Source organism: Lissotriton helveticus, chromosome 1_1 (assembly GCF_964261635.1).
Source record: "Lissotriton helveticus chromosome 1_1, aLisHel1.1, whole genome shotgun sequence".
Taxonomy (NCBI): domain Eukaryota; kingdom Metazoa; phylum Chordata; class Amphibia; order Caudata; family Salamandridae; genus Lissotriton; species Lissotriton helveticus.
In genome coordinates, this window is record NC_136057.1 from 1361135418 (window position 1) to 1361146634 (window position 11217).

The 11217-nt window shown below is 46.7% G+C and overlaps 1 protein-coding gene across 1 annotated transcript in view; it reads right to left on the minus strand.

Moving 5' to 3' along the window:
- CACNA1I (calcium voltage-gated channel subunit alpha1 I) overlaps nt 1–10908 on the minus strand; it is a 646661-nt gene extending 635753 nt beyond the window's left edge. Inside the window, exon 1 of the mRNA XM_078650206.1 lies at nt 10808–10908. Coding sequence (XP_078506332.1) covers nt 10808–10908 — 101 coding nt within the window. The remainder of the gene's footprint in view (nt 1–10807) is intronic.
- Nucleotides 10909–11217: the final 309 nt, after the last annotated feature.

An 11217-nucleotide genomic window follows, 5' to 3' on the forward strand; every position in this document is an offset into this window, starting at 1 on the left:
AGTGCACGCTTTCACCGGGCACATGCACCACCAGCCGTCAGTGCACGCTTCCACCAAGCACACACACCACCAGCCGCCAGTGCACGCTTCCACCAGGCACACACACTAGCCAGCCGTCAGTGCACGCTTCCACCAGGCGCACACACCACCAGCTGCCAGTACACTCTTCCACCAGGCACACACACCACCAGCCGTCAGTACATGCTTCCATCAGGCACTCACACCACCAGTCGTCAGTGTACGCTTCCACCAGGCACACACACCACCAGCCGTCAGTGTACGCTTCCACCAGGCATACACACCACCAGCCGTCAGTGCACACTTTCACCAGGTACACACACACCACCAGCCATCGGTCCACGCTTTCACCGGGCACACACACCACCAGCCATCAGTGCACGCTTTCACCGGGCACACACACCACCAGCCGTCAGTACATGCTTCCATCAGGCACACACACCACCAGTCGTCAGTGTACGCTTCCACCAGGCACACACACCACCAGCCATCAGTGTACGCTTCCACCAGGCATACACACCACCAGCCGTCAGTGCACACTTTCACCAGGTACACACACACCACCAGCCATCGGTGCACGCTTTCACCGGGCACACACACCACCAGCCATCAGTGCACGCTTTCACCGGGCACATGCACCACCAGCCGTCAGTGCACGCTTCCACCAAGCACACACACCACCAGCCGTCAGTGCACGCTTCCACCAGGCACACACACGAGCCAGCCATCAGTGCACGCTTCCACCAGGCACACACCACCTGCCGTCAGTGCACGCTTCCACCAGGCACACACACCACCAGCCATCAGTGCACATTTCCACCAGGAACACACACGTCCAGCAGTAAGTGCACGCTTCCACCAGGCACACACACACCACCAGGCACACACACCACCAGCCGTCAGTGCACGCTTTCACCGGGCACACACACCACCAGCCATCAGTGCATGCTTTCACCGGGCACACACACCACCAGCCGTCAGTGCACGCTTCCACTAGGCACACACACCACCAGCCATCAGTGCACACTTCCACCAGGCATACACACCACCAGCCGTCAGTGCACACTTTCACCAGGCACACACACTACCAGCCATCACACACTACTAGCTGTCGGTGCATGCTTCCAACAGGCACACACACCACAGTGCATGCTTCCACCAGGCACACACATCACCAGCCGTCAGTGCACGCATCCACCAGGCACACACACCATCAATCATCAGTGCACACTTTCACTGGGCACACACACCACCCGCCCTCAGTGCATGCTTTCACCAGGCACACACACCACCAGCCGTCAGTGTACGCTTTCACCAGGCACACACACCACCAGCCATCAGTGCAGCAGGCAGGCTCTTCTCAGAGTTTCTTGGTAAATATGTGTTCGATGCCTGGGAGGGAGTGGGTCGAGTTTCCTGAAACCATGCTGAGTATGCAGGTGCAGTGCATGAACTCCTTTGTGAGTGAGTCATGCTGCCTGGGGCTCACTCACTCCACACTTGTAAATTGCGCCTGCACCAGGCTTTTTCTCATGTGCACAGCTAGGCAGCCCCCACACCCCCGGAAATGACTGCTTCCTACAACCAGAATGGAAACATCCTTCAGAGCAATGAAAACAAGTTAATTTGATGCAAAGAACTGTTAACAAAAATCATGTCCAGCTATTGTAGATCTGGCAACTTAAACAAAACAGCAACAAAAAACAAAAAAGCATAGGCATAGCCGATAGGTCTCGCTTTTTGGACCCTATAAGTATTTAGTTATGCAGCAGAATATCCTTGGTGCAATAACACCAACTATTGCATGGCTAAACACTTATAAGGTGCCAAATGCGAGACCTATTGGCTATGTCAATGCTTGTTGAACTAGCTACCTGATGTCAGAGGCATCCCCTTTGGTGGTCAGTAATATATGGTTAATCTCTGTGCGGATGATTTTCTGTTGACACTTACTGGCCTTGAGGTATCCCTCTCCACAGTAATACAGGTTCTGTATACTTATGAAGAATTTTTGGGCTTCCAAGGTAACCACTCAAAGTCAGAAGTCTCAATCTAACCATACAGGAAGAGAAGTTAAAGAGGGTGATGGCCAATTGTCCATTTCATTGGTCTCCTACTTTCATCAGATACCTGGGGCTGAACATCACTAAATCAACACAGACATGGAATGTGGCCAAATTTCCCCTACTGAAAAAACACATTAAATATCTGACTTACATAGCTGGGACTCCCAATATATTTCATTGACGGTAGAATTCAAGTGATCAAAATGAATATCCTTCCCAAAACCGCTCTAACTCTGTTAATCCCTCCCTGTCAGGATACCAGAGAATAAGCTGCTATCAGTTTAACAAGACCTGGTTGGCTTTATATGGGGGGGGGAAGGGTCCGGACTGGGAACCACAGCCAGCCCTGGCAAAGTTCTCGGCCGTCCCCTCCCCACTGGGGGGGGGTCGGGGGGGTCGGGTGGTTGGAGGTGCCGCCGAGCACTTTGCCGGGCCGTTTTTCGGCCGATTTTGGTACAGGGCCGATTTTGCAGCTATGCTGCAAAAACGGCCCTGTAACAAAAACTGCCCCCAGGGGCCCAAAACCGGCCTCCACACGTGCAGCGCACTGGGGGATTGCCCGGTGCCCGCTACGGCCAGTCCGGCCCTGGGGGAGGGGGTAGTAAAAGGGCTAGAGAGAGAGGTAAGCTCCCCCAAAGCCCTCCGAGTCATTGTACAATGAACGGCACGTGAGACAGACAAGAAATTATTGTTTATGCACAGAGCAGCAGTTTTATGTTGTTTCTGATATGTTTCAAGTTTCACTGTTTCAAGTTGGAGAGATTAAATAATTTCTCCATTGTAATAAAGACTTTCACATCTCGGAAAAGAAGCTGATTGCAATATTTTCATATTAGGCATCTTGCACCCTTGATCAAGGAGGCGGCTACCAGGGACTTGACTCCTTCGGAAAAATGTGTTAGGCCTCTCTGAGGTACTAAGGGATTAATTCTGGAGCTTTACCTGATTTTGCAGGAAGCAACATGTGGAAATATTTTGAGATTTCAGGAAAATTGGGTCAATAGCTCAATAGGAAAATTTCTGAAAGGAATTGGAATAAAGTCTGGGAAAATATCACTAGAGCCTACAAAAATGTCCCATACAGGGATGCAGCTTATACGTTACTATTCTAATGGTAACCCCAGTGAGCCTGTGCAATCTCTACCAACATATTTCAGACAGCTGTGGCATTGTAGCCAAAAGCAAGGGAAGCTGATGTATATCTGGTGGGACTGCCGAACCAAACAGAGCTACAGGAAAGAGATTCACACGCATGTTAAGTTGATATTAGGAAGGACTATACCAAAGGGGAACATCCTTTACAACGCAACTGTTACAACGAAGTACCTATACGACGCAACCATTACAACGCAACTTTTACAACGACTTGTGCTGGGGGGCGCTCTAGGATAGGGAATAGTTTCCAAAACCTTCCCTACTATCCACGGGGACTGGAGTTGGAATAGTAAATTAAACTATTCACTATCCAGCGCCCCCCAACGCAAGTCGTTGTAATGACTTGCGTTGTAAAACCTGCGTCATAAAGGCATGCGTTGTAATAACATGCGTTGTAACGTCATACATCCATACCAAATGATCCGTGAGTAGTAATGTTAGGCCTAAGGGTACCGCATTTTGAATTTCAGTCAGTGAAAGAGCGAGTTCTCCTACGGCACTCTTTTGGAGCCACAAGAATCCTGATTGGTGCACTGGTTTGGAAGATTGTGTCAAACATCTTACTAAAAACCCATGCATAATCTGGTTATAGTGAAAAGAAATTTACATCTGTATGGTCTCCGTTAACTCACTATCTTGCTAGATTCCATATTAAACATTTTGCCTAGCCTTTGCAAAGTATGTGCTCTTCAGTTATTTGTGTAATGCTAGAGTTCATGGAAAGATACCAGCCTGACATGTGTGTCTTTGCTGGAGAAGTTGTTGGGGGAGAAATGCATCTGAGATACGTTTTTGGGTTCGGAGTGTGACAGAATAAGGACTGAAAACAACAGTGACTGACTGTCTACAAAATGAATTGTGCTCAGGGAGAGTGAGGTTATTCAGTTTGAAAGTTTTACACTGAGGACCGAGTCTCTGTGTTTTATGTATCATGTATACAGTTATAAAAAAAGAATAAAAAGATATGAGTAAAATAAAAAAAAGGAAGTCAGTGCGAAGATATCAGGTATGACTTTGGATCATTGATCTACTTGCTGTCATCTGGTTGTGGCCTATGACTGACTGTGGTGAGCCCGCCTTCAACATCCAGTTGTCGAGGTAGAGGAAACTGGTGTCCCCTATCTCCGAAGACAGAAATCAACCACCATCATCACATTCGTGAACACTCAAGTCAGGTAGGTAAAACAGAAGGGGAGCACTGCAAACAGAAACCACTCTTAGCAGCAAGCCTTGAACTGCAGGTAGCATCTGTAGGACTGCAGGATGGGTACAGAAAAGCATGCATCCTGCAAGCCCAAGGCTACCATCTAGTCGCAGACAGAACCTGGGCTATTGTGAACGTTTTGATTTGTCTTTTCACAGAAAGGCATTCAGAGGGCAAAGATCTAAAATAGCATGAAAGCCTCCATCCTTCTTCAGCACGAAGAAATAGGGGGAGTAAGAACCTGCACCTATTTCCGAAAGCAGAACCCTCTTGATTGCCCCTTTGGAAAGTAGAGCTCACACCTCCTGCAGTAAGATGGATAGATGCTCCTCTGAAAGCCGCTCTGATGTATGAGGAAGTTGCGGAGGGTCCGAAAGGAACGGAAGGACATAGCCCTGATGGAAGATCTGGAAAACCCATCTGTATGATGTGATGGATCGCCACAGTGGGAGACAATGTTGGGAGCTGCCTCCCACAGGATGGTTGTGCACCGCTAAATGTGAATTAAAGCTGCTTGGATGCTTATGCCTCAGGGAAGGGGACCTCAAAGATCTGGACCCCTGGCGACTTTCACTTTGCCTGCCTTGGTTGACTGCAATAGGGGTCATGGCACTGCCTGTATGCCAGTCTTATGGCATAGCCATGAAAAGGCCGGAAATGTCTGGCTACAGTTGAGAGGCCCAAACAAAGAGCTGTGGACCAACTTTCCTTAAAGCATTCTAAGGCAGAGTCCGCATTTCTCATGGAATAGGACGTATCCATCGAAAGGCATATCCATGAGGGATACCTGCACATCACCTAAAAAACTGTGGATTACATCAATTCATAGCAACAGAGCACCACACTAATGCTGACCACTAGTCCGGTCTCTCAGTCTGAAGCGCAGAAAGCCAAAGAAGTATCCAAAGGCAAATAACCAGCCTTGGGTACCACCTTAAAGTTTGTAATTGGAGGCAGATGGCCCCTACCAGCAATCTCTTGAAGTATAAGGAATTGCATCTATGTAACCTCCTGCGCTAGACGCCGGAGGAAAGCTTTGCCGCAGATTTAATCCTATCAAGTGACCTGAAGGTAACGTCAGGATCAGGTCATCCATCTTCACATGAGTAGAGTACTAGTTGCCGTGCTGATTATATATCAGGGTGGAACCTATTTTAAGGCCACACACAGATTCAATATCTAGTCCTGACGAAGACCCCACACAGACGAATCAATATCGCAATTGAGCCCAGGGGTCGAAACTTAATTAATAACAAATGTTTATGATCACCCAGATTTATTGTAAAGTAACAGGAGTACTACATACTGGGTGGATACTTGCTCTCTCAAAAAACTGTACACTGTGTTTATTTGTTTTTTGATGAAATGTTCATGTGTCTTGTATATAATGTGTTGCGATATGTAAATATATATGTAAATGTTTGTGTTCACTTCACATCACCAACTCAATTGTGATTACTTTATATATTTAATCTCTGTATGCACGTATATGTGTTTACATTTGTTACATAAACCTATAATAATTTACTATAAAATCATAGTGTGATAATAGAACACATGAGTTTTTCTTTCTTTTCTGGTTTGGACATAAGTAATAATCCATTATCAATAATTGGTGGTCTCATGTATAAAAGAGAGATACAATTGATTGATTGATCCTACGCTTTATTTAAGCAAACTAGTGGCAGAACCACTGTTCCCTTAAAGCTTTAATCCCCAGGTTCTGCACTAAAACTGGGTTACCCCATTAATCTATACTGACCACTAGTCCCAAGCAATGGTTTGAGCCAAGGAGGCCCTCAAGTCTTCTGGGACCGCTGGCAAGATTCCCCCTGGCCATGGTTCACAGGGTGTGCATAGATTAGCCTAGTGGCAAAGTGGGATGATGGACCTTAAGCCTAGACTGACCAGAGAGAACATTTGTTTCCTGAATACCTCAATTCGTTTCGATTCCCTGGCTGGGGAAATTTGTGGGAAATAAATTAGAATTCGCCTTGCTGGTGGAAGCTTGGCCCACCAATCCCTCTGGAGTAGGATGCAGTGTAAGAAAATCAGGGTTTCCAAACACTGATCTGTGGCGCCGCCTATTCACCGGATCAAGTCTTAGTCCAAGCGCCTTTCAAAGTTTCAGTTAGGGCTTTTCTAAATGGAAGTAAGGGCTCAGAGGATGCAGGCCCTTGTTTCAGGACTTCAGTAAAGAGTTTGTCTTAACTTCAAAAGAGACCAAGTGTAGGTCCAGGACTTCAGCAGCATGTCTAATTTTCACGCTAAAGGAAGCACTCAAGGTGGGAGAGCAAAATTTGTGTCAGGGAAAGTATCAAGCCCCCTGGCCATCTGTAAATACATGTATGAACTTTCATCATTACAATGCAGGGATGTATGAGATTACAACGCATGCTTTTACATTGCATGCCTTTACAACGCGGTTTTTACAACGCATGCCTTTACAACGCATAGTGCTTTGGGGCGCTGGATAGTGAATTGTTTAATTTACTATTCCAACTCCAGTCCCCGTGGATAGTAGGGAAGGTGTTGGATAGTACATTAAACCTATTCCCTATCCTAGAGCGCCCCCCAGCGCAATGCGTTGTAATGGTTTGCCTTGTAAAAGTTGCGTTGTAAAGGATGTTTCCCCAATGCAGAGGTAAATCATCCCCATCACCAGTGTCATCTCTTTGTGGTGGCAAACTGGTCATAATCCAAACCAAAAATGATGATGAAGCCTCTGAGGACGGCTCTGTCATAGCAGGAATGTATTGTCTGAAGCAGACTCTACAGCAACCAGGGACACTGGAGTAGAGTTGGATTACACATTTGGTCAGGGTCGAGACAGATTCGGTTCTGCATCCTACATAGAAGTAGGCACTGGATCCCCCTCTGGCACTGGTGACCTCGGGACCGGTGTTGATGGAAAAGGAACTGGCATGATTCTTGGAGCTAGAATGGAAGTTGTCACTGGAGTCAGTGCAAAACCCAAGATGTTGTTGTTAGGATGTAGCTGGTCACAAGGACGGATCTGCCAATAGAAACACAGCTAGAGGTCTCTGCAGATCTCTGGAGCCAAAGGAAATGGGAGAGTGCAAAAAAAGACATCCTTAAAGGCCTCTACCTGCTGCAGCATTACTGATGGCCCAGGAAACTCAGGGTGCAACTGGGATCAACGGCAGGATTGGCTCCTCGTTGGGGATCAGGAGCAAGAATGAGTGCCACTCTGATGCCAATGAGACTTCTTTCGAGAGTGACAGGATGGGGTGGAGTCCTGCTTTACCTTCTTATTTGTCCTCTGTGATTTGGACTTTGACTCACCCGAAGGCTTCGACTGTGAAAACCTTTTTATTGAATTGCCTCGGGAACGGGAATTACGTCAGATCAGTGACTTCTTCCAGTGTTCAGCCATGAACAGCTTCACTTCACTGTTCCTGATCATCTTCTGATGCATGAGGGCACACTCATTGCCCAACTTGGAGGTGTGCCTCAAGTCCAAACACCAAGAGCACACCTCAGAAGTTCTGTCTTTGAAATCAATTTTTGACAGTCATGGTATTGTTCAAATGTTGTAATCCTGGGTGGGGGCACTATTACCTGTGTGCAGGGGTATTGTTATATGCATCTTCACTCCATCACTTCTGGGGCAGAACAAAGCTAATGTGGAGCTGCACAGTGCCACCTAGGGACACACAAGAGCACTACTATGGAAATTGTTCAGATTCTGTCTGTTGCCTGGGGAGTATTGTAAAGGTGAGGGGTCTGTGGAATCTAATGGCTTTAATGCACAAATGTAAAACTCGAAAACCTGGCTTCAAACCTGGCTTCTCTGCTTGATCAAATTGTGTGATCCCAGGAGAAGATTTCATTTCATGGAGCCTCCTTTTTCTTCATTATCACATATGAGATCACCTTCAAATACGTGAGTTCAGGATGTGCTCTGTACAAAAAACATCTTTTGTGTTTGATTTAATAGACTATAATGTTGCTCCATGTATTATAAGAATCTAGGCCACATACAGTTCACATTGACTACTTTCTTGCCTTTTAGTTCAGAATGCTATTGTTGTCAGGGCAGAGGGGGCATGAATGTTTCTAGGTTCATGTTCATAAAAAAACAACAAAAAAAAACTGACTGGGGCCACAGGGGCCTTGGTGCTCTCCCTGCACCTCCCTCGATTTGAGTTATGTGGGTACCTCGGGCGGGCACAGGGTCCCCTTAAAAAAAAAGATGCCAGCTCCTGCCAGCACCCAGAGAGAGGAAGTGATGAAGTGAGTTTGAGAGCGAATAGAAAAAGAGACATTCAGAAAGGGGGTGACGGAGCAAATTAGAGAAAGAGCAACAGAGAGAGGGAGAGTCACACAGAGAAAGAGAGAGAGAGTGGAGTGAGATACAGTTACAGTGAGAGCAAGAGACAAAGCGGCGAAGAAAAAGAAGTGAGAAAGTAACAGTGGCAGAGAAAGAGAGAGATAACAACTTCCTTAACGATTATCACAAAAAAGAGGCTACAGCACATTACTCCCAGTCAAACCCATAAGCACATCACACAGATATGAGACAAAGATATAAGACTCACTGTGAAAACAAATATAGAATGAAAACAAAATGAAATTTATCTATTAACTAAGGAGAACCTCTGCCCACAGTCCAAGACACCAAAAAGGGGCGGAACCAAAACCGGCCCTGGCAAAGTGCTTGGCCGGCCCCCTGGGGGTTGGGGGTGCCGCTGAGCTCTTTGCCAGGGCCGGTTTTGGGCCGATTTTGTTACAGGGCCGATTTTGCAGCAAAAACGGCCCTGTAACAAAAACGGCCCCCAGGGGCCCAAAACCAGCCCCCAGCCGTGCGGCCCACCGGGGGATTGCCCGGTGCCCGCTACAGCCAGTCCGGCCCTGCTTCTGGCCCAACATAGCCTGCAACCGCGGGTTGGAGACTGACAGCGCAGCACAGACAGACCCTGGAAAGTAAACTCAGACGGAAGTGAAGCCACGGTGACCAGCAGAACACAAAGAACCTGTCCCGCATGCATACATGCCAACATTTTAGAAGAGGGAAGTAGGAGATTTAAAGAAAATTATCGGGAGAATGTATTTCTGCCATTGACTTCAACTGAAGGAGAGACGATGTCAGGTAGGATACAGCCAAAATAAAGCCTTTTTTAACTTCAAAAATCAGGAGTCTTACGCCTGAATCAGCTCTATTGGTATGTATGCGCATGTGAGGAAGCATGGAACTTCTTTTTGTGATGTAAACCAGCAAGTTCTGCTCTGAATTTGTTGATAAGCAGAAGGTCACCACTAGAAGCATCCAGATCTCTCTGCAAGACAATTGCATCACAATACATAGGTGAAGCCTTGGCATCCCTGACTTGGGTGCCCATGCAGTGATTGATTTGTAAACAAATTAGTGCCAGGGCCCTCTTCAGGAATCCACTGCAGCTTGCAACACACATTGCCCCTGCCAGTGCTGCCAATGCCAGAACAAAACAGCTACTAACCATCACACTCTTACAAGTGTGACAATTCAGACTATTTCAGTCCCCCAAAGCTATACAAATGGTTTGGGCGGCAAGTAACCGTCATTTTTAAAAATGTATATTGAATATGAAATGAATAATTAACTGTTGTTGTGGTCATCTCCAATTTAGCCGGACAGCGCCACCTCGTGGCAGACTGTCACAAGTGCTGGTGTTGACAGTTAAGATTAGAGCAACGGGAACCACTGGCTCAAATTAACCACTGGTTGGTGTGCAAGGGGCTATGCAATGTCTGATGTGCTGAATATGGATGTGAGGTTAGTTTAAATACAATAGATACAAGTGGAACTAAACTACATCGTCGGTGGTAATGCTGGAAACCTAGTATTGGTCCATCCTCCAAATGACAGCTACTCTGCTATGAGGCAGTCTGGTGGAGTTTTATTGGACTACACTGAGAGGGAGGGAGAGAAACAGGAAGCGAGAGAGGAACAGAGAGAAAGACAGGAAGAAGAAACAGAGAGGGAAAGAATGGGGGTACAGACAAAAAGAAAAAGAGGAGGGCAGAGAGAGAGAGAAAAGGAAGAAAGAAAGTGAAAGAGAGAGAGAGAAGAGAGGGAAAGAGGGAGGAATGGGATAACTAGAGCAAAAAGGGAATGAGATGGAGGAGTGATAACGGAAGAGAGAGGCAGAGGAAAGAAGTACAGAGAGAGGGGACAGAGAGATAAATGAGAGTGCAAGAGAACAAGAGGAGCGAGAGGGAGAAGGAAGAAGCTAGATGGAAGAGGTACACTTGAGAAAGATGCAGAAGGATAGGAATAAAGATGGGGAAAAGCAACAAGGAGAGAGAGAAGAAGATGGAAGAGGGAGGAGGCCAGAAGAGCAATCCCACTGCCCAGCCTTACCCTGCCATGACAATGAAGAAGTCCAGGCGGTTCCAGGTATCCCCCAGGTAGCACTTCTTTCCGAAGATCCCGAGCGCCATCATCTTCACCACCATTTCCATGGCAAAGAAGATGTAGATAAAGTCATCGAAAACCTGGGTGTGCCAGATGAGAGAAACCAAAACAATGAATAGCAATAATCAGGAACATGATTTAGAAAAGTATTAATACCATCAGTAACAATTACAGAGCATTATTGCATGCTGCAGAGAGTCATATCAGTCATTAATGGCCCTGTCCTGAGTCATAGGCCAGCGCCATAGGCAGGGGCACTTAACTCAGGAGAGATACTCATAATAGTATTTTAAATAATAGTACCACTTATTATTAGATTGCTAGATTGTTTGAGCGTTATTGAAGGTAAAGGAGTG